This window comes from Heterocephalus glaber, unplaced genomic scaffold (assembly GCF_053883595.1).
Source record: "Heterocephalus glaber isolate CG9 unplaced genomic scaffold, H.glaber_assembly_v1.0 deba00001687, whole genome shotgun sequence".
Lineage (NCBI taxonomy): Eukaryota > Metazoa > Chordata > Mammalia > Rodentia > Bathyergidae > Heterocephalus > Heterocephalus glaber.
Genome location: NW_028258412.1, coordinates 7,561,186 through 7,587,460, shown reverse-complemented (window position 1 = coordinate 7,587,460; position 26,275 = coordinate 7,561,186). Strand labels below are relative to the sequence as shown.

Below are 26,275 nucleotides of genomic sequence, written 5' to 3'. Positions count from 1 at the left end.
CTTAAGACCTTGTGGTTTCGAGGCCGGTGGTGGAACCACTGAGCTAAATCCCTGGGCAAGAGACCCCTGTCTCTTGAGGGAGCATGTGATACCTGCTGGGTCCCCCAGGTGACCATAGTCCATAAATACAGGTGGGCGTAAACCTGGCCCTTGGTCCATTTTCTGCTCCAGAGCATCAGCCCTCTTCTATGTTGTTTTCAAGGGCTGCTCCTGCTGTGTCACTCCATCCATTAGATCAGGAAAGCTGCTGATAAGTCAGACCTGTACTTAAAGTCCCAGAAAGTGGGGGAGCCCTGGACCACTGTCCCCAGGTTATGCCAAGAGCCTTTCTAAGAACCAAGGCTTGGAAGGAGCACCAGGGCCTGGGCCTGGGGCTAAGCACTTCTTTTCCCTTGGGAACTCCCAGGGTGGTACCCCAGAGCCCCAGCACTGTCCTCACCTCCTTCACCCAGCTCTGGCCCAGGTCCATGGCCTCTTGCCAGTCTGATGGAAGTAGGTGTGACAGCCACTCCTAGAGTGGGAGGAAAAAGGACAGGTTTGGGGGGCCTCCTCCAAGCCCCTGAACCCACCTTCCTCCCCAAGGAGACACAGCACCCTGCTTGGCCCCTGGCCCCAGGGCCCAAAGCTTTGGCTTCCACAATCCCCTTCCAGGCGGGGCTGGCAGCAGGTGACTAGATGGCAATGAGAAGGACAGATGAGTGGAGGCGTGGGCCCTGCAAGTGCACTCCTCAGCCAATCAGTGGCCTGCCTGGCTGGTGGATTTGGTTACAAGCCCAAGATCACCCCATACTCCTTCCTCCTCCTACTCTGGCAGCTCCATTCATTGACCCTGCCACACGGGCCACACAAACCCTGCTGGGTATTGCTTCCAGCTGCTAGCTGTAGGGACAGGCATCTGAGAGGGCTTTGTCTGACCAGGCTGGGCTCAGGCAAAATGAGAGTTCTGGCAGTGCTGTTGGGGGTGCTGGGCTTCCTGGGGGTGACTCCAGGGGGTTCTCTTGCGCGCCACTGGGACAGCACCTCCTGCCACTTGACCAGGCACATCCCTGGCAGGTCTCTGGGGTCCCTGAGCTTTCTGGGCAAGGATGCTCAGAGTCTGGCTCTGTTCCTTGCCCACTGGGATGCTCATGGGAAGCTGCAGGTATGCAGCTGGCAGGATGAGCCGGAGCTCATTGAAGTCTTCAGTGCCCTCTGTGCTCATGAGCCCACTCAGCGCTTCTTTATCCACACACCAGGACCTGAGCTGCAGAGAACACTGGCAACACTTCGGAGTCAGACCTGCCAAGGGGCCCCCAGGGCCAGGGTGACTCGAGCAGTAGAGCAGAGTGGAGCACCAGGCAGAAGGCACCTTCGAACAAAAAGAGGATGGACCGTGCCCGGCACCCTATGGTGTGGAGTTGGGGACTCTGCTGGAAACTCCTCAGAGCTGGGTGAGCCATGGGGTATGGGTGGGCATTTGGCTAAGGAGGCACAGGCTTCAGCCCCTGGCCCCTATTCTCTCAGGCTGTGTCTTCAGGGGAATGACTTCACCATTTGGAACTCAGTTTCCTTATCTGTAAAATGAGCATGACCATGAGTCTAATCATGGGATGTTTAAATGAAGTCATGGATGGGAAAAGTTTCACACAAATCTGGGAGTCTCTATTAATCACCAGAGGGAAAAGGCAGGCTGGGGTGGATCCAGGCTTTTCTGAGCCAGAAGCCACTTCCAAAAGGAGGATTTAGTAGAACAGGTGCTGAAACTCGAAGGCCTGGGTTCAAATCCCAACTCAGCACATCCAAACTAAGCAAGTAATTTTCCTTCACCGAACCCATTTTCTCACCTGTAAAACTAAAGTGACACCTCCCTTGCAGGGCTGCTATGAGCTTGGGTGTGGGAAGTACTAGGTATTTGGGATGTGCCCAGTACAGGGCACTATTGCTTGGATCATGATGGAATGCTATTTGCATGTACATGGAGGATTAGGAAGAATCTGGCACCTGAGTGGGGCAGTTTAGCATCCTGGCCATGCCTTGTTGTGTTAATAAGAAATGTTGCACCCTGCCTGTTTGCCATTCCATCAAATACACATTCATAACTTTGGAGTTTTATTAGGCGTGTCAGCTTGGGAACTCTGGGGGAAGATGCCGCCTCTCTTGAGGAAGATCTTCCTCATGATCATGGGTGGGCTGCCCAGCACTGGGAATTGCCCAAAAGGGTCTGCAGTCTGAGTGTGCTCTGTAAGCTTTGAAACTGTAAGAGTTTCACAGAGGGAAAGTGATTGGCTTGAGGTCACCCAGGGGGGTTGTGTCAGGGCTGGTGTAAGAACCAAGACTCTGTGTTTTTGATACCAGATAGGCATAGCAATAGTGCCTAGGCCCCTGCTGAGCTGATGCTTCTTCCTTCTACACAGGGATCTTCCAGGGCCCCGATCTCTGCTGCCGGGAACATGACCACTGCCCACAGAATATCTCGCCTTTGCAGTACAATTATGGTGTTAGAAACTTTCGATTCCACACCATCTCCCATTGCGACTGTGATGCCAGGTTGGCAGCAGGCAGGGGAGGGTTTGGGGCTCAGGGACAAGGCAGAGTTATCCAGTTCCTGAGTATAGATACTAGGGTTCCAGAGAATCCTAAAGACCAGCCAGCCTAGAACCCATAGTGCAGGTGGGAAAACTGAGACCCAAGAGAAAGATTTCTTGGACCCCAAACCATCTGGCTAGTAGTGGTAGGATTGGCTGAGGGAGGAGCTAGGAGGCTCTCTGTGACCCAGGGACCTGAATACCAGCTCTGGGGCAGGTTCCAGCAATGCCTGAGGAACCAGCATGACTCCATCTCGGACATCGTGGGTGTGGCCTTCTTCAATGTGCTGGAGATCCCCTGCTTTGTGCTGAAGGAGCAGGAGGCGTGTGTGGAGTGGTACTGGTGGGGCGGGTATGTGGCTGCCCTCCTTGAGTCCTTTCCCAGCCAGTGGGGTAAAACGTTCCCAGCCTGGTGAGGGAGAGCTGTCTGTCCGCCAGAGAATGATGCCTTGTTGGTCTTGTCTTTTCCTCAGGGCAAGGCTCAGGGTGCAGACCCTTCTTGGATACCCCCATAACCAGGTGTGGGGTGGGAGATGGGACTGGCAGACACTTGGTCTCTGTGGAGAGGACCCTGAGGGCTTCTGGGAGCAGAGGTTCAGAGTCACTGATTGCCACCAACTGCTACCTTCCAGATGTAAAATGTATGGTTCAGCGCCCCTGGCCCACTTCCAGCCCAGGACCTATTACAATGCTTCTTGGAACTCTCTGGCCACCTCCCTGCCTCCCAGTCCCCAGAGCCCACCCCCCACCAAACCACAATGGAAGCAGCACCCACAGAAGAGACGACCACAGCAGAAAGTGTCTAGGCACCCCAGCACAGCCAATGGTACAGTCTTCCAGGCCCCTGTAGCCTCCTCCAGACCTGATGTGACCCTTTCGGCCCAGCTGGTGGTCCTTCAAACAGCCCTCCATGATCTACGGGGTGGCCCAAAACCTCAGGGTAAGTTCTGAATCTAACCTTGGCAGTTCCTTATATGAGAGGGTATCCCTGCCTCTCTGTGCATGGGAGGGAGACATGTGTTGTCTCTTTCCTGCTCCAAACACCTCCCAGAATATCCCATCACCATGCTACATCCCCAGCTCAGCAATTTTCATAATCCACAAGTTGGACCATGTTACTCCCCACTGATTCCCTCCCCCTGCCATCTCATGCCATAATCTCAGCTGACCAAGCTCCAGCATCCAGAGGCCCCCAGCCCCTACAGATCCTATCCTCTAGTTGAAACTCCATTTCTACAAAATTCATTTGGTTCCTGCAAGGGCTGGGGATATAGTTCAGTGGTAGAGTGAGACAACCTGCCTCCTCTCACCTCAGGGCCTTTATACAGGCTGTCTGTCTGCCTGGAGCACTGTTCTCCCCTTTTACCCTCCTAGCCTTGCTTAATAGTCTCAGCACTGTGTGTTCCCCATGGTGGCACTGCTGTATGAGTGCCACACACAGAAGGAGACGGTGGTTGTGTGATTGAGCATGTGTGCTGGTGTTTTTTTTGGGTGGTGGCAGGCAGTGGTAAAGCATCCTAGTGGACTGGGCTCCCTTCACCACCACACATGTCCCCAGGTACCCGCTGTGCCTGCTGCAGCTTCCACCTCCTGGACCAATGTAAACACCAGATCAGGCCCCAGGAAACCAAGTTCCAGCTGCTGAACAGTGGCCGTGAGCCCCTCTTCCACTGCAACTGCACGCGCCGGTGAGGCCTGCTGGACCCCTAAGGAATGTTGCCTGCTGCCAGGCACTGGGAATGAGTACCTTCCTGGTGAGATCCTGTCCCAGCCTAAGCCTGCCTTTGCCTGCAGACTGGCACACTTCCTGAAGCTCCACAGATCACCTGCAGGTGCCAACATGCTTTGGGAGCTACTGGGCACCACTTGCTTCAAGCTAGCCCCTCCACTGGACTGTGCTGAGGACAAAGGGTAAGCAGCGGCAGAGCCAGGAGGGATGGAGGGCTTTTCCCATGGACTGGATTGCTTATATCCCAATTGTGTGCCTGAGGCAAGGGGATGGGGAAAGGGCCAGCAAGCTCTGCTGTCATCACCCCCTAACTCATAATGTCCTGAGTCCAGCTCTGCAGGTCTCAGGCCTATGTGTATCTTAGTGCTATCATTTATGTGTCCTTGACAAGTTGATTCAACCTCCATTTCCTTATGTGTAAAACAGTTGTAGGAGCCAAGGAAACTGCTTGCACACTTAATACTTTTTTTTTGGTGATACTAGGGAATGAACCCAGGGCCTTGTGCATGCTAGGCAAGTGCTCTAACACTGAGCCACATCTCCAGCCCTTATTGCTTATTCTTTATTTTTTGGTTTTGGTTTTCTGAGGCAGAGTCTTGTTAGGTTAGTCATGATGTAGCACAGGCTGGCCTCAAATTCAAGGTTATCCTCCTGCTTAAGTCTCCCAAGTGCTGGGATCACAGGTGTGCATCACCACTCCTGGCTCTCAATGCTTACTCCTAATCCACAATCTTGTTTGGATTGTGATTCTCAAAGCCAGTCCCATTTTACTAACCCAGGTTTATTCTTCCTCCTTCTAGATGTGAGCCCACCCTCTCTGCCTTGCTAGTGACCCTGACCCTGGCCCTGGCCCTGCTCCTCCCTAGGCCTCCATTTTCCTGTCTGTACAGGAGGGTGGGATTCTTTAAGCCTTGACCACCTGCTCCCTTTTCTTACCTGACAGATGCTCCAGAGAACCCAGAGCCATCAAGGTGTCAGCGCGGCACTTGTTGCAGTTTCAGCAGAAACTCCAACTCCAGGATAAAGGCACTGACAAGGGGCAGGCACGGCCTTTGCGACCCCCAGTCACCCCCATGTCATTGTACAACCAATGTCTGAAGCTAACTCAGGCAGTCTAAAGACCCAAAGGGCAACAGAAGTTATAGAGTTAGTGACCCTAGTTCCAGCTTTCCTAGGCATCAGCTTACATCTTGTCCCTGGGTATGCTAGACCCTGGGAATCTTGGCTCCTCTCCATAGTTTAGTATGGAAGAAGCTGGTAAGGACAGCCAGGAGACTGCATTGGGGGGGCGGGCTGCAAGGCCCAAATGCTGGACCACATTTCATGCTGCGCTGGATGACCTTGAGGTGGTGACACGACCCCTCTGTGTCTGGATATGATGTTCAAAAGGCTCTCTCTGTTGAGCTTGGGTCTTGTCTGGGAACTTTACATACAGATGGAGATGGGGAGAGGGTAACTTATTGCAACAGCACCAGCGGGTTCCGGAAAAAGGTACGTGTATGTCCATGTCGCAACATTAATGAACCTGCTTAGGGGAGCCCCAACACCTGGCTGTGAGGCCTGGGGAAGCAGGTAGGAAATTAGGGATGTCACAGAATGCCTGTATCTGAATCTAGGATGGGGGTGCTAGAAAGGCCTTTCCATCTCGGCTTCTTCCAGGGAGGCCTTTTGGGGGGGGGAGGGGTACCTGGGATCGAACTTGGGTCCTTGTGCTTTTGAGACAGATGGTGTAACCACTGAGCTAAATCCCCAGCCCGGCCTTTTCTTTTAATAGTTTCTATGTCTTTCCTAGCTCATACCTGGACTACTCCTGTCCTAAACCTACATTCAAATCTCCATGCCCTTGGGCAATGGACTTCCCTCTCCCTACTCCGAGCCTTGCTTCCCTCATCTGAAAAAGGGGATTGTAAACATGAGCTACCTCATAGTGTTGTTGAAGATAAAATTAAATGCTTAACATTTAGTAAACATTTTCTTCCTTCAACACACAGCCAAACTGTCTGATCTTGAGAGGCTGACTGATATACCCTCCTGGAGGCCTCAGTTTGCTCATTTGTAAAATGTTTCTAAGAATGGCACTGAGCCCACAAGGTTGTGGTACAGATTAAAGATGGCATGTATTCTGTATATAACTGGTGCCTGGTAAATATCAGTTCTGTCATTTCCTTGCCTCTTTAGTCCCTGCTTCTGACTGACCATCCCTAGGCCTGAACTGTTAACAAGTTAGGAAGGAGACAGGAGAGAAGCTGGAGAATTTAATTTCTGATGGATGATCTCCAGGATTGGGACATTGGTCAGATTTCCCTTACTATCCCAGATGGGGGCCCAGATGGGGCTTTGCTGATTGTCACAGTTGAGGTGCCAAGACTGAGTTTTGGGGAACTCCAACTGGCCACCCCTGGCCAGGACAGAGTGGCAGGTGTGGATACAGCTGAGTGGCAGCAGGAGAGAGGCAAGTGGGTTTATGGAAGATTCAGGCAGTGAATCTAGGCCCATCTGCCTACTCTACCCTTAGGGCCCCAGGCCTCCTTCCGCTAGCCCCTTCCTGCCCTGGGGACTAGGAGACAGGCTGTCAGGGTCAGGGGTCTCCTGATCAGGTCCCCAGGGGCCACCACCACCAGGATCTACAGTCTCTAGGCGCAAGGCAGGCAGCAGGGCCAGGCTTCGAGACACAGTTGATGGGAAGGCCCAGGGGCCAGGCAGCCCAGAGGGCCCTTCCTCACTACTGCCTCGGCTGCTGCTGCTGCCATTGCCCCTGTTGGGGGCCACACGGGGTAGCCGGCGACTCTGGGGCGAGGGGCTACGGCTGGCACCACGGCGTTCACGGGATGAGGGCCGGAGGGCAAAACTGGGGAAACGGGCCAGTCCTGGGCTGCGGCTACGGTGTCTCTTGGACTTGCCAGGACTGGGGCTTCGGGACTTGGGTGCGAGCAGCTCCAGAGTGCTGTCATCTTCACCCTCCGAGGAGGTGCCTGAGCTGTCTGTGCTGCTGCTGGCCAACTCCGAGGTAGGCAGCGAGATCTGGAGGGAATGCTGGTCACTGGGGCATCCCACTCCACTTGGCCATTGAGGCCTCTTGGAACCACTCCCCACCTCCCCATTGGCAGACCTCCTGGTCTGATGTCACAGAGCAGAATGTGGAGACTGTGGCATTTGACAGGGCCATTTGTCCCTCCCTCTGAACTCTATAGTATGACCTATTTACCTGGAAGGGTTCAGTGACACCGATGAGGATGCTGTGGTTGTGACTGTAATAGCCCAGGATGAAGTCTCCATGGCCCTTGGGTAGTGATTCCTCACTGAATGTCACCTGGTGGACCCAGGGATATAGGCTCAAATTGGGGTCAGGGGGCAGGCTCAGGACCCTCCAAGCTGAGTCTTGAGTTCCCCAGGGCAATGGGACTTTCCCCCTTTCGGCCCCTCCTTTTAAGTACCTGGTAGATATTCCCATCCACATCTTCATGTTTGGCCCAAACATAGGCCACATAATCCTTGCAGTGCCGGAAACCCACCTGGGACAGGAAGAATCAGGGTTGTGACTCCTAATTCCAATCCTCCAGGGTAGCATCAAACTCTGGACCACCCAGTGACCTAAACCTGCTTTGATGCCTGGCTGTTCCCTCATGCCCCTTCCTCCCCTAAGCCACTGACCTCCCCTTTCCTGCTCACCCGGTATAAGCCGATCCAGTCCCAGGAGCTTCGGGCAAACACCGTTTCCATGTGATACCTCACCACAGCCTGCTCCGGCCGTACCCACTCATCTGCCACCTCCAGTCGTACCAGTGGCACATCGTCCCTGAAGGCAAACTGCCCAGGCAAAGCAGGACAAAGGACAACATCAAGGGGAGACTCTAGCATTCCACACAACCAGGGCTTTTGGGCCAGAGTCGGAACAAATTAGTTGAGATGAAGGGACTTTGAGGATACTTCACAGATAGGAAACAAAGACAGAACAGAACTAGGATAAATGTCAAACTTCCTGCCTCCGAGCCCAGGGTTCCTTCTGTCTATAAGCTCCTTGGGGAGTGAGTGGAACACAGCTTTGAAGCTAGTGCACCCTACATCCACCCTACAATGGTTCTGCCATTGGGAGGTTATGCAATAGGCACATTCCTTAGCCTCTCTGACTACCAGGTCCCTTATGGGTAAACCCAGAGGCTCTTATATAATACCTGGGATTGTTCTTACTGATTCACTGAGATAACATTTGTAAAGCGTCCCATAAATTTTCCAAGGTAACAGATGCTCAATAAATGATTTGCCTATATGCTAGCAAGAGAGATAGGTAAAGTCTTACAACACATTGGGTGTTCTGGGGTAAACTGAATACCCCTGAGCAGGCAAGAAGAGTCCTGGGTGGGTAGGTAGAGACCTCAGTTCTTTTCTAGCCTCTACCACTAACTTGCTGTGTGACCTTGAAGTGAGGCTCTAGCCATCCCAGGACTTAATTTCTCCACCTGAAGTACGGAGGGCCCGCTAACAATTGTCATTAGTCCATGAAGACATTAGAACCCTGAGTATCCTTCCCTGAGGATCAGCTGAGCCAACCAAGAGGTCACCAGAGTGAGTGAAGTAGCTAGGGTAGGGGGCAGCCATGGTATTGGCTCCACCTGTGTCCCTAGGGAAAGGAAAGGTTTAGGTTAGGTAGTGCCAGACTCAGGCCTTTGTCTACTCCCCTGTTGATCTAGTTTCAAGTTCCTCTCCTTCTGCTTCTGAGTCAAGATGTTCCAGAAGTAACTGGTACATTCTCTCCTTGTCCCTGGGATGAATGGCTACTGGGCTACTTGAAATGCCAAGGGCTCACAAGGTCAAAACCCTATGAAGTCCTATTCTGACTATGCTGCCTTGGATAAGAGACCTAAGCTTCCTGAGACTCAGTTTCTTTAGCTAGTAAAACAGAAAGGAGACTTTGGACACCTCAGGGCCTATTGAGACATTCAAAAGGATGATGTATATACAGTGCCCTACATCAGATGTGACATGTAGTAGGCACTCAACAGGTAACATTTTGGGGGACAGTCTTGAGAGACAAGACAGGAAGTACAAAGTGGGGTGCCAAAAGGAGTGATTTTTTTTTCTGTGCTAGAGATTGAACACAGGGCTCTGCATGTGCTAGGGAAGTGCTCTATCATTAAGCTATATCCTCATCCTCCCCAAAGAGTGATTCTTAAGGAAGGGTTCCTGGCTGAGGGTTAAAACTCAGGCTCAAGCCCTGTCACAGGAGGTCAGGCAAGGGCAGATATCCATTACCAACTAACGACACTGACAAATGTCTCATTAAGTGACCATATGACCAAGTTACCAGGTGAAACATTCTCTGGTCTGCAGGGATCTTTCTTATCAGATCAAGATACCTGGAGAATCCAGAGTTTATTTTCAGGATTGGAAAGATGGGATCTAACCTGCTCTACTTCTGGCTCTGAGCCTTTGTGTGACTTGGGGCACCTGCCTACCTCAACAAGAGCCTCAGATTTCTCCATCTTTCATATCTAATTCTGACATTATAGGATTTCCCCTTACTTTGGAAACAAGAAACCTCAATGCTGAATACAGTTATCCTTCAGTTTATGGGGGATTGGTTCCAGGAACTCTGGTAGATACCAAAATCCAAGTTCGTTTAAGTACCTTGTATAAAATGGTATAGTATGTGCATATAACCTCATACATCCTCCTATATATTTTAAATAATTTCTAGACTATAATACCTAATACAAAGTACATGCTATATAAATAGTTGTTATACTATATTGTTTGGGGGAAAATAACAAGAAAAGTCTATATGTGTTCAATATAGACTCAATACTTTCTCTGAATATTTTCTATACACAGTTGAATCATAGATGCTGAACCTGTGATACAAAGGGCTAACAGTACAAAACTGTAGTAAGCATTTAGAATTTGGCTTTGTGCTTTTTTTTATATATCTACTCCCTTCTCCCATCACTACTTTACTCTCATAATGCCTAGGCTGAAAGAAAGAAAGAAAGAAAGAGAAAAAGAAAGAAAGAAAGAAAGAAAGAAAGAAAGAAAGAAAAGAGAGCAAGCAAGCCACATAGGATTTGAATAAACGTTTGATTTTGCTTGTCTTATATATGTGAATTTTAATATAAGTTGCCCTAAACCTTTCTTAGGAGAAGCAAGTCAGTCAGAGATTAGTGAAAATAGCACGAACTCTGCAATCAGACTGGGTTGGGTTCAAACCCTAACTCTTCCTCTTACTAGCTGTGTGACCCTGGGCAAGCGATGTGACTCTCAGCCCCAGCCTCTTCATTTAAAAATGAGGATTATAACACCCCCTCCCACTCTGTTAGGATAAATGGATGCTGCAGGTGAGAGGGTGGACAGTGGGATGCTGAGCTGGGCCCTAGGGATGTCATGAGGAGAGGATGATGCCAGGACTCACCTGCAAAAGGAACTGAGCAGCCACAGGCTTGTGGTCACTGACTGTGTATTCCATGTGGCTTCGGTAGCTATGCTGGGTCACCCGGAGCCGGTGGCTCTCCCGTCCTGAGGGGCTAGGACCTCCACCTGGAGCCTTGACTTTCCACAAGATACGATCTGTCCAGGCTGGCTTCCGCTTCTTGGCGCTGCAGTGAGTAGGGGTAGCTTGGATTTCAGGGGCTGAGAATAAAGTCAGAGCCCCCAGCCTGGCCTCTAGCCCTTCCTCCCAGTTTCCCATCTCTAGCAGACCTCAGCCTATGTCCCCACCCTATCCCAGTGCTCACCTGGTATCATATTTGTTGGTACCCACATCAAACTTGAAGGTGGGAGCAAAGTTAAGGGGCCCCTCTTGGAAACCCTTCAAGATGGGCCAAGTGTTCTTGGCTATGTTGAGCTGTGGGGGTCCAGAAGGACAGAATTAGACAAGAGCTTGGGACCTCCATCACACAGAGAGGGTGTGTAGCTGGTGAGGGTAAGGACCACAGCCTAAGTTACATAAGTATGTCTCTTGAGGGCAGCCTGGGCTACATAGTGAGATCCTGTCTCAAAAAAAAAAAAAAAAAAGTGTGTACCAGGAAATGCTCTGTGTGCACAGAGTTTAAGGTGGAGGCTAGGATTCCCCACCTGGTCCTTCTCCCAGAGTTGATGGAGCTGATCACTGTCAATAGCGAACTTGACAAAGTGCAGGTCGTAACTCTCAATCCGGAAGTTCAGGTCCCCAAACCAGAACACCAGGCTGTTCACAGGTAGGGGTCAATGAGGCCATGGTGTGAGAGAGCTCAACAAAGATCCTTCCCAGCCCCCATTTGACAGCACAGGTGCCTCTATAGATGCCAGTAGGTGAGTAGGTGGCAGCACAGACTTCAGCCCAACAAGGAGCTAAGGGGATGGGGTGCAGGTCTAGAGGAAATAGGTTGCAACTGCCCCTTAGCAAAGCTCCATCTGCAGGCTCCACCCCTCCCCATCAAAATGCTACCTGTCTCTTGGTTCCTACAGGTAGTTAGTTTGGATGGTCACCCGCCCCAACAGACCCGCTTCTCTCCACAAGCCCCACCCAGATGGGTACTCTGCAACCCCCTCAGTAGCTCCACCCAACCTCCATATGGCCCCTGGCCATACTCATGATCCAGGATGCCTTGTGCACCGGGTCCCTGGAATTGCTGGAGACTAAGGATAGTTTGAAAATTGTCCTTGCGCTGCTCCGCTTTGTCCATATGCGCAGGCAAGTGGCAGTTCAGGAAGCAGAGCATGTGCCCAAAAGCTGCCAGGCGTACACTCACTCCACCCTTGTTACCCTAGGGAGAAAGGACTGGGTCGGTCATGGGGGTCATGGTCGGGGGCTAGGCAGGGAGATAAGGCACAGGGGAGAGTATAAGAGAGTGTGAGGGTGGAACGGGGTGAGTCCTAGGGAGAGGCAGAGCACTGGGCGGGGCAGGCAGATGAAGGGGGCGGGGCGTCAAGGGAAAGGGTGTGGCGTTGGGCGGTGCTTGGAGAGGGGCAGGCCACAGGACAAGCGGTGTCTGGGGATTTAGGGCCACCTTCCTCCCCATTCCCTCCCGGCCTGCTTCCAGGCTCACCCAGTAGCCACCCAGGCCAGTACGCGTGCAATCGGTTTGCACATCCCGCAGGAAGGGCAGGTGGTAGTACTTGGCGAACAGCAGAAGGATGACGCCTTGCATCCTCACGGTACTCACCTGCAGGAGGAAGCCGGAAGGGACAAGGTTGGAGGCTGGGACACAGTGCGCTTGCCTCAGACCCTGCCTTTGCCTTTCCCCTGTCCTTAAGGTCTATTCCTATTTCACTAACCCAATAACAGTGGTCCAGCAGTCCCCACAGTGAGTCAGTGGAGAGATGGGGCCAGGAATCCAGGAGGCCCCTGCTCTTCCAAAGGGTGAAGGGGCATTACCAGAAGGGCATTACCAGCACGAAATTGAAGGGCCCCAGGGCGTCCATGAATAGTTCGCTCCACTGGTCCGTGAAGAGAGCGTCCTTGAGCCGCTTGTTGATCATGGAATTCACTTCCTGCAACCTAGGGGGGTTGGGGGTGGGGCGGCCTCAGATTGGAGGGCGTCCTAGAAACCCCTGCCATATAAGGGGTCCAGAAGGCCCCAGGAATTCAGGAAGGGGTCCACCTGCCCTTCCTCTCACCCTATGGCGATCATGTCTGCGCCGTCACTGTCATCGCCACCACCCAGGTGGAGGAGGGATGTGACATCGTCTGGTGGCATGGCGGTGCCCACGTTCCATGTGACCACAGTGACCCTGGCATCAGGGACATAGGAGGATTTACTGCTGGGCACCATTTCCCCACTCTCTCCCTTTCTCCCACAGGGGTCTATCTGGGGAGGTAAAACTGAGGCAGATGGGAGCCACAATGGGCCCAGTGACCCTCCTATCTATACTCCCTGGTGAGATAAACTGAGAAAAAGACCAAAACCCTAGGAAAAGATGCTGCCTTCTGCGGGTCCCAGAGTGAACTCAGACCCCTCCCTCGGGCAAATCCTCAGGAGACAAACTGAGAGTACATCATCACCCTGGGAGAATAGTCAGTCTCCAAATTCAAGCCCCCAAATCCTTTCTTGGGAGAGGGTCTCCTCACCGGAATCCAGCGTCACTCTTGCAGGTAGGCTGAGCTGACCAAGAGGAGGATGATGACGTGGATGTAGGAGGAGAAGCGGTGACTGGGGCTGGAGTTTCTTGGGCTTGAAGACTGGGGCTCAGGCCCCTGCCAGGCACTGCACCCTGGAAGCCAGGCCCTGTACTCTGGGTGACAGGCCCTGTGCTCTGGGTGACAGGCCCTGTGCTCTTGGTGCCAGGTCCCATTCCCTGAGTGCCAGGCTCTGTACTTTGAGTACCAGGCCTGGGGACGGCCATCTCAGGGGCTGAGGGGATGCAGGGAGAGTGGTTAGGGGAGCGGCTGGGGGAGCGGCTGTGAGATCTAGGTGGTTTAGGCAGAGCTGGGGGCACCGTCTGGCCTGAGGGGGTCCCTGGCCAGAAGGTAGGGGACAGAAGTCCAGGGGAACGGGTGCCAGGGTCTGGAGGGCCCTGGCCCACATCCAAGGGCAGGGTCTGGGGTGGCCGTGGCAGGACAGGATCCTCAGTGCTGTTTTGGGGAGCCTCAGGCCGGGCTCGAAAGGTTGGGGAGAACCGGGGATCTGGGGAGGTTTGGATCAAGGATGGGGAGATTGTAGGATCAGATGCCTGAGCTGGAGGCTGGACTTGCCCCTCAGAAGTGGGGAGAGGTCTGGAGACTGGGGGATCCCTCTGTCTAGCTGCTGTCCGTCCCATAGGAGCAGGGGCTGAGGCCATGGATGAAGGAGTCAGGGTCTGTTCCTGAGAGGGTGACAGAACTGGACTGAGCACTGGGGAAGAACTGGAGAGGGGCTGGAGGGGCTCCTCCTGAGAAGCCAGGGCCAGGGTCAGGCCTGAAACTGCCAATGCTGGCTTAGGTCCCATGGAGGTGGGTGACAACTGCTTCTTGTCTCTAGAAGCTGGAGCCACGATGGTCTCCAGGGTGGCTGGGGAGGGCCTTGGCACAGCTGAGGCAGACACCACCAGCTGCCCCAGGGATGCTGAAGCCAGGACTGAGCCTGAGGCTGCTGGGGAAGGCTTTGGTCCAGCTGAGGCAGACACCACCAACTGCCCCACACATATTGGAACCTGGCTGGAGCTTCGGTGGGCAGGAGGTCTTCTGTGTCCTCCAGGGGTAGATAGTGGAGACAGGATGGGTCGGGGAGATGCCAGAACCAGCCTTGGGCCCTCTGAGGAAGGTGACATTGCTGCTCGTGGTGCCACAGGTGCCAGAGCCAAACTTGGTTCCAAGGGTCCTGGGGCTGCATTCTTCACTGGGAGCTGAGAACTTGAGTCCACCTTGTAGAGGACAAATCAGTGACTCAGAGTGACCCTGACTAGGGAGTTGAGCCTTAACTTCCATATAGACCCTGGCAGACTCCAAAGGCATATCTTTCCAAGGAAGTTCTTCCTGCTATCTCACTAAAATCCATTCTGCTGCAGGTCAGCTTCTCTCTTAGAAGAGACAGGACACAAAGCCTGTCCCCTTCTCAGTCTAAAACTTCTTTCACAGGTGTAGAAACTGAGACCTTGACTTGAATAAAACAAAGTGAATCTGAGTGTACCCGATCCCTGCCTATCCTGGTCAGCTTCCCTGGGCAGCCTTCTCAAAACAGTCCCAGAAGCTCTTCTAGCCATAGGCACTGACCTGACAACACAGCTCTGCCAACACTGGGCACACGGGTCCAGCCTATTAAATACCTCTCCTTTGCTCCATGGAGCCCAGAAGCCCTTCAGTTCCCACTTACCAACACCATCCAGCATCCCAACCTTCTTGGTCATAGCCCTCTCTGCCATCCATTCCCAAAACTCCAAGCAGGAACAAGAGCTGGGGACTGGCTATGTAGATTCCCAGCCCAGCTCTGCGTGACCTTAGGCAAGTTTCTTTGCCCAAGGCCTCAGTTTCTCTGCCTATAGATGAGGAGTCTTGATCTCACACTCGCTACATTTATGAGGCCACCATTTGCTGTCCTGGAATTCCATGGAGTGCTGTGGCATTAGCCCATGCTTTCCAAGTGTGGTTGTACCATTCAGAGCAGGTCGATCCTGGTCTCAACCCTCTCGGTGCCCAGGTGGTACCCTCTTCCCCTATCCTCCCTCTCCCCTGCCTGAGGATGGGCAAGCAGGCATCCTCTTAGGTGTGGCAAGTGGGGAGAGCACTCAGGGGCTTTCGCTTCTTTCCACATCCGCCCTCTGTTTACGGTGTCGTGTCAGTGTTGCTTGTCTTCAGAAGATAGGAAAAGTGTCCTTTGCCGGGGAGGACAGAAGAAGGTCTACCTTTGCCCCAGGGTGGCTGCATCCTGCCTCCAGAGATGCAGTTCTGTCTCTGTCTTGTGTCCTTCTCGGTTCAGAGAACTGAAACTCTGCCTCTGCCTCCTTTCCCAAAACTCAGCTCTTTAGGCTGCATTTTGGACATCTCCCTTGGCTCCCAGTGTCCCACTGTGTGCCCCCTCCCCCTCAACCACCATAACGCCTCCAGGACTGACAACTTAGACATCCCAGATGTCACAGTTTCAGTCTTCAGAGACAAGCCCCCTCATTTTGCATTGGCTCAGAGAAGACAAGCAACTTGCCCAAGGTCACACAGCAAAGCTAGAGAACAGCTGGGTCTCCTGATACCATAGTCCAGGTCCAGGGCTCTTCTGGGGGCTCCTGGAGATGGCTAACTCTTATCTATTCTTGGGGATCCCATCCTTGCCCCTCAGTCTTCAGGGTGACCTCTTTGCCCAGCCCCTTCATGGTGGGCACAGGAGAGTGCCAGCCCCTTAGCCAGTGCATCAGGGTGCCTGCAGTGTGTATATATGGGGTGTGAGACCAGGGATGCAGAATGAGGGTCGGGTTTTGGGGAGTCTTACCTTAGATGGTGTTCCAGTTTGAGAAACCCCAAGAGGCACGAGCAAGGAGCCCAGGCCAGCCCGGGTCCCTGGCCTCCCATTGCCACTACTGTTCTGCCCCTCCATGTCTGCAGCCCCCAGCAGCCCGGGCTCCCTTGGGCTCTGGCTCCAGCTCCTCCGCTCCCAGGAACCGTGATGTCATCAGCCGTTTCAACCTGCTGAGAATTTAAAGGCACAGGCGCCTACTTCCTAGCCTGGAGGTGGCCGGAGCAAGGTGGCTCCCCCCAGGAACCCTTCAAGCTGGCTGCTGAGATTGGACTGTCCATGGTGGATGACCTGTGCTCATCAGCCTAGCCTAGGTGCCAACTGGAAGCCTGGAGGAGGCCCACTGTTTGCCCCCACCCTCGGGCCGGTAGGCCTGGCAAGTCCGTGCTCCTGGGAGGAGCATAAACACACCTGCAAGACAGGTGGTTCAGAGGTCAGTACCCTCTGCAGGGCCTCAGCTACACTGAGTCCCTAACTGATCCTGTGACCTTCCTGACTCCCTGCCAGCTTAGGCCTTGTCTCGGCCCCCACCCTTGCTCCATTTTCAGGCCTGGTATCTGCTCTCCCTCTTACACAGCCCCACTTCTGCTTGGCTTTATTCCTCCCCTTGCAGAACCAGACACTCGGGCTCAAGCCACTGGAGTCCTCTCCCATCTCAATCTCAGCACCAGCCCCTCCTCTTCTGCAGATACCTTGTTGCCCTCAGACGCCCCCACAGCCAGGCCTGTCCCATTGCAGCCAGCCCCTTTCAGGTCTCCTCTCTCCAGTACACTGGGTGTGGTTCAGGAGGAAAACTTGCTCAAGGTCACCTGGTCATGAAATTGGAGGAGCGGTGGAGGTGATAACAAAGGTACAGATCATAGCAATGGAAGTAGAATGAAAGGACAGTGGTAATGGCAATGAGGGTGGAGGTTAGATGGGGCAGCAGAGTTGGTGAAGGTGTTATTTTGTTTTTGTTTTTTTTGGTACCGGGGATCAAACTCAGGTCCTTGTGCTTTCGCAGCAGGCGGCAAAACCACTGAGCTAAATCCCCGGCAAGGTCATGGTGATGGATGAGGTGGTGGTAGAGTTGGAGGTGAAGGTGGAGATAAGGTGAAGGTGGGTATAAGAGTGGACATGGCAGTGGTGCCCAAGTCACCAGAGAGCAAAGGAAAATTTGAACTCACCTTGGCCGGCTGGCTGACTTTTATTTTACAAATGAGAAGTTAGGCTCCCAAGATTACCAGCTCCTAATGCAATCTTGATTGGTGGCGGGAGGGATCCAGGCCCCAAAGACCAGTCCTAGGGTTGGGATGGGGACCAAAACCTTCTGGAAGCCTGCCAAGTGTCATGTGAATGAGTATGCAGACAGCTCCTCTGCCCAGGGGTACAACCGCTCCCCAAATCCCCAGCTCAGATCCAACAAGGGACTTTGTTTCTGGCCTTGACACTGGGGGAAGTTGCTGAAATTCCTGATATCTGTGAGGGAGATAGAAACAGTAGGTATATTTACATTTGCTGTGAAGATTAAACAAGGTAATTCATATGAAATGTTTAGCACAGGCCCTGGCGGAAGCAGGCTCTCAGTAAAGGCTCTTTAGTTGTCATGGTCATCATCGTCATCCTCACTCGCATCATCTACTCCAGCCCACCCATTTGGTGGATGCTCCAACTGAGGCCTGGAACGGTTGTATTCCTGGGAGGAAGGGGACGAGGAAGTGGGTGGAGGTGGTGGTGGGGGGCAGGGCGGAGCGAGTAGGAGCTATATTTGAGCTCCTGGTATGATGACTAAGGAGGTTGATAACAGGCTCTAGGGCTCAGGGCGGCAGGCCGGGGGCAGCTGCCAGGGAGAACCGCCCCCCTGGAGATGGCTGTCTCCGGAGGCTGCTCCTGGCTCCCTCCCTTTCTCCCTCTTCAGTGCTTCAGAGTGGCATGTGGACCCAAGGCAGAGGATACAGCTTATCCAGCCCCTTCTGGAAGGGCTCCCTTTTTAGGTTATTTGGGTCAAGGATAGGGAGAGAAAATTATCTGAGTCACTCTCCGTAGTTATCTGGTAAGTCCTCGTTTCAGAAGAAACTGAGGCACAGTAGAGGATGGACCTGGGGACACTCTGAGGGAGGTGGGAGATATTTCTCCCCTGCAGAAAAGGTGACTGTTCAACTCCTTCTTGGAAGGAGAGTCCATGTTTCCAAACTGAAAGTGAGAAGTGGCCTGGAAAGCAGAGGGAAAAGCAGGTGCAGAGGTATGGGTGTGGAAGGTTCTGCCTGTGGGAGGATGCAAAATTTGGACATGTGCCTACCAGAGTATTGGCTCAGACTAAACACACCGTGACATGAAAGACAGAGAAGTCTTTTTCTTTCTTCTTTTCTCCTTGTTTTCTTCACTCCTTCCAGGGACACTTAAAGATGGCACAGAAGGATCTGTCATTCTTTTCTTTCTGTTGTCACTCTGACCCAGGTCTACCTGGAGGGAGGTCATGCTAGGGCCAACATGTGGGAAATGTCCAGCAATATGTAGAGGGTGAAAAGGGTATTGCGGGAAGGTGGTTGAGGGAAGAATCAGGGAGAATGGGGTAAACAGGACACAAAGGAGAATTGCTTCTCCCAAGACCTCCCTCTAAGGCTTCTTACTGGTAACAAGTGCTACTTGTTATGTCACTGGCCCCTCCTTTCCACTCGCTGGAGCAGGAATCATCCTCACCCTCCATTCTGCCATTTAGGAAATGGGCTGGAGGTGGAGGGGTGACTTTCCCAAGGTCACACAGCTGTGGCTGAGCTCAGATATCTCTCCTCCCTCTCTTCGGTTCCCCCTCCTCCCAGGCAGCCTGGCACCCGCTGTCAGCTGCTCTGAAGTGAGTGGCTATTTTTATTCTGGTGCGAGGGGATCTCAAGCAGCAGAGCCATGTAGGTTAGAAGGCTCTAGGACACCAGCCTCAGTAGGCAAGGGAAAGCTGACTGCAGGGACCAGACCCTGCTAAGCTTGCCTGGGGGTTCTCGTTTCTTACAGACTGACCTACCTTGGGCTCACATATCTCCAGAAATTTCTTCATTGCAACTCAGAACACAGCCCTAGTTATGGCCCTAATCCCACATCCAACTTGTTTCCTAATGTGATGTTGACTGAGCCCTGGTGTCATGCAAAGACAGAGCCTCTCTACTACAGCTCTAGACTGAATTCTATCACCTTAGAGTGAGCCCTGACTAATCACATATTGAGCCTGATATCCAAGCCTGATAAAAAGCTAATTTCAACTTGAGACCTTGATTCTGCACATAGACTGAACCCCGACCTTAGCCTAAGATTAAGCCCTAATCATAGACTGATCCTTTACTCAGTCCAGAGTAACCCTTGTTTTAAACTGAACCCTGATTCTGGTGGAAGATTAAACTCTCATCTTGGTCATAAGCTGAGCCCTGAGCTTAATCATTGCTTAAGCCCTGATTTCAGATTGAATTCTTACCCTTGGTCATGAAAACTCTAGTTACTCTGGTCACATACTTAGCCTTGACCTCCAACTACCCAACTATGCCCTGAATCTGGTCAAAGTCTGAGCCTTGATCCTGTTCACAGACTGAAGACTAAGACCAGTTATTGACTGAGCCCTGACTCCAGTCCAGAATCAGTTCTAAACCTGCTCTTAAACCAAGGGCTGATCCTGACCTTCCTATCCAAGAAAGGCTGTTGGCCTACATTATAGCCACATAGGGTATGAATTAGTAGCAGAGATTTGTCCTGAGAGAGTTTGGGTCTCACATGCTGCTGATGCCAGACTATTTCTGGTAATACTGCGGCCACTGTCTCCACTGCTGATTCTCTTGGCTGTCTGGTCAACCCTCAGCAGCCCACAGTATGGCTTCCACAGGCCACAGTGTCCAGGTTAATGCAAAGAGAGTGATTTGGTGGCATCTGTCCAGTGAACAACAAGGGCTCATGGGGCACTGGAGTTTGGCTCTCTCAGCAGGAAAAACCACAGGCCCTGGCCTCAGTCACTCTGGGGTCCCTGCTGGAATAGAGATTGGGATAGAGCGAGCCACTGGGATATGTTCCATTGTTTTTGCAAATAAAGCTTATTATTTGTGTTTAGTTAATGCATAGTTATAATACAGAAAAAGTATAAAGGAGAAAGACATTCACTAATAATGTTACTTACCAAGAGATGATCATTTTTACTTTTCCAATTGTTTCTAGATATGTTTTAGTCTAGTTATATATATTTATATATACATATTTTACAAAATTGTTTGGCCACTGTACTGCTGTCACAACATTCATTACAATCCATCTCCTTAACAGGAACCAGAATATAACTGACCCTGCCCGAAGCTTCAGGAGTAGGACTCACTCAATTGATTAAGCCAACGAACAATTTCTGTGTCACGTCACTGGATCATGGAGGGGGACTCGTTTTTTGTTTTTGTTTTGGTACCGGGGATCGAACTCGGGACCTTGCATTTTCGAGGCAGGCACTGGAACCACTGAGCTAAATCCCCAGCCCTAGGGGACTAGTTAAATATAAGGAGACTTACTGAGGATTTAGAAAAGAAAGCTTGTTTTCTTTCCTGAGGAGGTTTCCAAAAAGACGAAAGTTGACCCCACCTTCATTAGATATGAATGAACAAGACTGATTCTGGTTACTGTTGTCAACCAGTCTTGACAACATGCAGATCATTGACCTAGGGATCAGCTGACAGTATGAAAAGTAGAACGGAGAGAGATCAGGTCTTGGTGACTTCATCAGCTGGACCAACACTTACTTAAAGCCCTCCCACTACTGGACTTTTAAAAAATTATTTGAGCCAGGCATAGTGGCACACACTTGTAGTCCCAGCACTCAGGAGACTGAGGCAGGAAGATGGCTGTGAGTTTGAGGCCAGCCTGAACTATATAGTGAGACTCTGACTCAACAAAACAAAACAAAAAAATTATTTGAGCCAGGTGGGCATGGTGGCACATGACATTAACCCCAGCTTTCTGGGAGGCTGAGGTAGGAGGATTGCAAGTTTGAGCTCAGCCTGGACAACAGAGTGACTTAGTGAAACCCTGTTTCAAAATAAAAAATAAAAACAGAGGGTGCGGATGTAGCTCAATGTGAAGACCCTGGGTTCATTTCCCAGTACTGCAAAAATAAGCAAATAATTGAGCCAACAGATTTCTTTTATTATTTAAACCAGTTTAACTTTGGTTTTCTGTGATTTTTAGTGTAGAGGATGACAACTCCCAATTGATTACTATATTTCTGTTTGATAGCTTTTTTCCTGTTGCTGTTATCTAGTACCATAACTATGAACACTCTCTGTGTCACTTGGCACTATACTACAAATTTTTAAACAATTGCATAGTTTTTCATCCATGAAAGTATCATCATTTATTTAACTCATCCCCTGCTGTGGTAGGCTTAAGTTGTGCCTCCAGTTTTTCATCATGACAGTGTTCTGATAAACAGCCTTGACCTAACAATTGGTCCCTTTTCTGATGATTACTTTGGGGCAGTAGAATTTCTAGGTTGAACAAAAGTTCGTAGGACTTTAATTTGTTGAGTCAAATTGCCCTTCAGGAAGCTCTGGTGAATTCATATTTCCACAGCAATAAATATAGTGTTAGAGATAGCCTACCCCAATCATATTTACAATGTCTTCAGGTATTTATAGAAAGTAGACATTATAACAGCTCTAAGTCTATTATTTTTATATCTTTACAATCAAGTCAGTAAAGGAGGGGTCTCAGGGTGCAAGCAAAAGGTTCAGGGTAGACCTGACTTATTTGGAGTCATCGTAGGCATCATAAATAGGGTCCATGCAACATGTTTTAATTTCTTTTAAAATTGGGAGGAAAAGACATCATCATAATAATAATAATAAATCCAGATTAAATTCTTTTTATCAGTTGTAAAGTGCATTTTTTGGGAGGTGGTGGTGGTGTTGGGGATTCAAACCAGAGCGTCCATAATGAACAACATTCATGGCCCTTTTTTTATTTGTCTGTTGTTTGTTTTTTTCGTTTTTTTTGTACCAGGGATCAAACTCAGGACCTTGTGCTTTCAAGGTAGGTGGCAGCAACACTGAGCTAAATCCCTAGTCCTGTCTGTTTTGAGACAAAGTCTCACTTGTAATTCAAGCTAGGCTTGAACTCACCATGTAGGCCAAGTTGGCCTTAAACTCGAGGCTATCCTCCTGGCCTCAGCCTCCTAAGTGCTATGATTATAGGATGTACCACTACACCAGGATCATTCCCAGCCCTCTTTTAAATTTTGAGACAGGGTCTTGCTAAGTCACTAAATTGCCCAGGCTAGCCTTAAATTTGCAATCTTCCTGCCTTCCAGAGGTTCTGTGATTACAGGTGTGCAACACTATGTCTGGCTTAATATATATTTTTTAAATGAAGGAAGAGGAATGCAACAATACCTCCCACCTGTGAATGCTGTAATGTAGCCTTGGTGCATGTTAGGAATGATTCTCTGGATTCAGTGGAAAAGAGCACAATGATCCCTCTGTATCTGTGGAGGACTGCTTGGTTTGAGGACAGCCCCACCCCAAATCCTAAATCTAAGGATACTCAAGTAAGTCCTTTATTTAAAGTTTCACAGTATTCGAATAGAATTTACCCACCTCCTCCCGTGTGCTTTAAATCATCTCTAGATGGCTTATAATACCTAATACAATGTCAATATTACATAAATAGTTGTTATGATATTGAGGGAATAATGGCAAGGAAAAAAGGTTGTATCTGTTCAGTACAGATGTAATTTTTACTGCCAAATATTTTCAACTGGAGGTTAGTTGAATCTGTGTAAGTTACAAAAGACCCCTGACTATACCTGTGTCTGCTGAAGGCATCAAGAGGGGAAGCTGCACCTTGATCTAATCATTTTTGGTCTGGTGAGATGAGATAGTGAGTTTTGAGTTCAAATCTCAGATCTACAGTTTTACCTATTTCACATTTTTAAGCATGATTCCTAAACGGCAAAACGGAGTTCATGGAGACATTGATGAAGTAAAAAATTAACCAATAACGAAAGCCAACATCAGATACTATTCTAATGAGCTTTATGTGTATTAACCCCTTTATCCTTTCAACTCCTACGGGGTTGGTAATGTTCTATCACCACAATGTGTGCTCTGGGAAATCGAAACCTTGATTGGGATTTCATCCAAAGACATAAAAATGTTCAAACAAGGTTTTCCCAGGCTTCAGGGTCTATCTTTTTTTTTTTTTTTTTTTTCGAGTGTCTATCTTTTAAAACTCGAGGGTCTGACCCAGAAACTCCCATGTCCATCCACGTTCCGCCTGCACCCTCTGCTGGCAGGAAGTGGCGTTGTGTGTTTGCATCTGGCAGGAGCATCCACACTCAGTCCGCAGGAGGATGGTCTTTCTCGGGTCTGGGGAAGTGAAGGCCAGAGAGGAGTCGGGACAGTGAAGGGAGGTAGCGGGAGGCAACCACTCCAGCCCGGGGGCGTAGACCTAACGCTGGGGCGTGGTTTTCTCGGGGCGGGAACTCTGATGGGGGCGGGGCCAGTCTGTGGGCCCAGACGTGGCGCAGCGGCCCGTTGGTTCTCCTCCAGCTTGCGGATCATTTTCTGCAAGGTTCCGATGGGCCTCCTGCTGTCGCCGCCGCCGCTGTTGCTACTTCTCGTGGCGCTTGTGGTCCCAGCCACCGCCGTCACCAACTATCGGCCGAACTGGAACCGTCTGCGCGGCCTGGCCCGGGCCCGGGTAGAGGTGAGTGCCCCACCCCCACTCCCGGTACCATGGCCCCCCAACCCTACAACCCCATATCCTTACGACTGTCGCCAGTTATGGCCCCAGGAGCACGCCAGCCCCAAGTCCCTTTCTTTTCTTCCTCGATGGCGCCGAGACCATTCCTTCTGGTCCTCAGCACCAGGATGCCCAGCCCACTGTGGAAGGCCTGAGACACCGACCTTACGTCCTGGCCCTGCTCCCCATTCGGTCGGGCAGGGGGCTTCCGACATTATTGGTCCAGTCCCCTAACTCCTTAGGATCTGTGACTCGAATCTCCTCACGGCCAATCCTCCCATCCCCCATGCTCCACTTTTCCTTGAAATTCCTCCTCCACTCTAGTTCTAGGGTTTGGGGCTCCAGAGCGTGTCTGTCTTTTCTCCTGGGGTGGGGAACACTTTCTGGGGAGCCTCCTCCCACTATGTACGAGCCACAGAAAGGGGCTGAGAACTCGGTCACTACTATCGCCCCACCTTCCCCGCTAGAAAATTTCCCTCCTGAGTTTATCTTGCTATGACTTGGTCCCTCACAGCCTTTTTCTAGGCCTTAGTTTTCTGGTTGACAAAAGGGGAGTAGGATAAGGGAGCCGTAGAATAGGTGGCCCTAGAGTCTGGTCTCCTGTTGGGAGGTGGCCTCCCCTCAAGGAATGCAAGGTGGGGCCCCACAACCTTGCCAAGTGACAGAAACAACCAGATGGTCTGTGGGGCTGGGCCGCAGGTGGCTGGCAGGGCTTGGACTGTGTGGGGTGGGGTAGGGACCAGATGGCAGGTACTGCTAATGGGGGCCCCCAGGGCAGTTCTGAGCTGTTTCCTTCTGGCCTGCCTATGCCCTAAGGTTTCAGGGGCAGAAGGGCAGACCCAGATCTCCACTGTCCAAGAGGCACAGGGCTATTATGTCTATCTCTTGGGCATTGGGAGTCAGCAGTCAACAGGGTTCAGGCAAGAGCCTCAGGGCTAAGTAAGCTCCCTGTGCGTCTCTGCCTTGCTTCTCTTTTCCTGGTGTCTGTAGACCTGAGTTTCTCCACCTGTGCCCTGTTACCTCTTCTGCCAATAAGGGACCTCCACCTCTATCACACCCTGGAAACTGCTCTTCTAAAGATAATTTACAGCCTGACCCAACCCAGAGATGAGGATAGTCCTGGTGGAGTAAGATGTGAGGGAATCTTGACCTATCTCATTTTTGTTCCCCTTCAGACCTGTGGAGGATGACAGCTGAACCGCCTAAAGGAGGTGAGTCTGAAGGAAGGGGTCTCCAGCTCTGACTCCCCTAGCCTCTTGGAGAATGGACAGCATGGTCTCAGTGGTTGGGGGCAGGGGCTGGGAGTCAGGAGCCTGCCTCTGACTCGATGTATGACCTCACTGGGCTGCAGTCTCCTGCCTGTGGAGAGGTTTGGGGTTGGGTTTTCTAATGCTCTGATTCCTCCCCAGGTGAAGGCCTTCGTCACCGAGGACATACCATTGTAGTATCCTATTCTGGGGAAGGGGAAATGGGGCGGGGACTTAGAAGAATCTCCTTTTACTTAACTTCAGAGATAGAGATGGCAAATGGTTTTCATCTGACAAGTAGAATTGATTCTGTTGACTGCCCAGAGGATTCTGAGGTGGTCTCTAAATTGTGTATTAGGCAAGAGATTGATTGGTGAAGAGAGGGGCCCTTTACTTCTTTGAACTCCAATTTCCTCACTTGTAAACGGGTTCCCTGCCCCATCTGGGTACCGGAAGCAGTGCTGCCCTAACCTCCCTTTCCCACTGCTACCCCTCCTTAACACCCTCTCCAGCCACAACCTGGTGATGAAACACCTCCCTGGGGCCGACCCCGAACTCGTACTGCTGAACAATCTTTACGAGGAATTAGAGGTGAGGCACTGGGAGGCGGGCGGGGGTGGAGCGAGAGGTGGGGCCCCACAAGCTGACCCCACCCTTTCTCCACCTCAGCGTATCCCACTCAGCCCAATGACCCGAGAAGAGATCAACGCGCTGGTGCAGGAGCTCGGCTTCTACCGCAAGGTGGCGCGCGATGCTCAGGTGCCCCCCGAGTACTTGTGGGCCCCGGCTAAGGCCCCGGATCGTGCTGACCTGTAGGTGCGAGGGCACAGCGGAGCTGGGGCCACCCTGCCTGAGCCCTGAAGACCGAATGAAGTGCTCAGCATCCCGGGAGCACCTCCCTCGCTGAGGACTGATGCCTGTCTTCTAGCCAGCAGGAATAGGGTTGGGGAAGGCCTCCCCCCTCCTTCCTTTTCCAGCTCCACTAAATACCCTTACACCTTGACTGAGGCTCACTTCTTCCTCGCTGCTGCAGGCAGGTGGTGTGGGAGGTCAGAATAGGAGCTCCAGAATATCCTCCGAAGGCCTCACATCCCCTAACTGCCTGGCTTCGGG

At 51.5% G+C, this 26,275-nt stretch overlaps 3 protein-coding genes across 4 annotated transcripts; 2 read left to right on the top strand and 1 right to left on the bottom strand.

The window, feature by feature from the left end:
• Positions 1-798: 798 nt before the first annotated feature.
• On the top strand, positions 799-6,464 carry Pla2g3 (phospholipase A2 group III). The gene is made up of 7 exons (XM_004844070.4): positions 799-1,430; positions 2,394-2,526; positions 2,782-2,916; positions 3,197-3,504; positions 4,123-4,252; positions 4,359-4,475; positions 5,237-6,464. The coding sequence occupies exons 1-7, from the start codon at positions 935-937 to the stop codon at positions 5,409-5,411; spliced, it is 1,494 nt and encodes a 497-aa protein (XP_004844127.3). The 5' UTR covers positions 799-934; the 3' UTR covers positions 5,412-6,464.
• Positions 6,465-6,535: 71 nt separating this feature from the next.
• Positions 6,536-16,993, bottom strand: Inpp5j (inositol polyphosphate-5-phosphatase J). 2 transcript variants are annotated; one of them, XM_004843472.4, is made up of 14 exons: positions 16,877-16,993; positions 16,161-16,357; positions 13,334-14,604; positions 12,883-12,996; positions 12,655-12,763; positions 12,312-12,428; positions 11,854-12,029; positions 11,359-11,470; positions 11,019-11,128; positions 10,697-10,880; positions 7,963-8,100; positions 7,728-7,805; positions 7,499-7,603; positions 6,536-7,314 (listed from the first exon to the last, which is right to left on the bottom strand). In XM_004843472.4, the coding sequence occupies exons 2-14, from the start codon at positions 16,263-16,265 to the stop codon at positions 6,805-6,807; spliced, it is 3,129 nt and encodes a 1,042-aa protein (XP_004843529.2). In that variant the 5' UTR covers positions 16,266-16,357; positions 16,877-16,993; the 3' UTR covers positions 6,536-6,804. The 2 variants fall into 2 exon arrangements, with proteins under 2 accessions (XP_004843529.2, XP_021112882.2); XM_021257223.2 differs by lacking the exon at positions 16,877-16,993 and having other exon boundaries at positions 16,161-16,473.
• Positions 16,994-23,499: 6,506 nt separating this feature from the next.
• Positions 23,500-26,165, top strand: Selenom (selenoprotein M). Its single transcript, XM_004843470.3, has 5 exons — positions 23,500-23,879; positions 25,091-25,126; positions 25,325-25,359; positions 25,675-25,753; positions 25,832-26,165. The coding sequence occupies exons 1-5, from the start codon at positions 23,661-23,663 to the stop codon at positions 25,976-25,978; spliced, it is 516 nt and encodes a 171-aa protein (XP_004843527.2). The 5' UTR covers positions 23,500-23,660; the 3' UTR covers positions 25,979-26,165.
• The last annotated feature ends 110 nt before the right edge of the window (positions 26,166-26,275 follow it).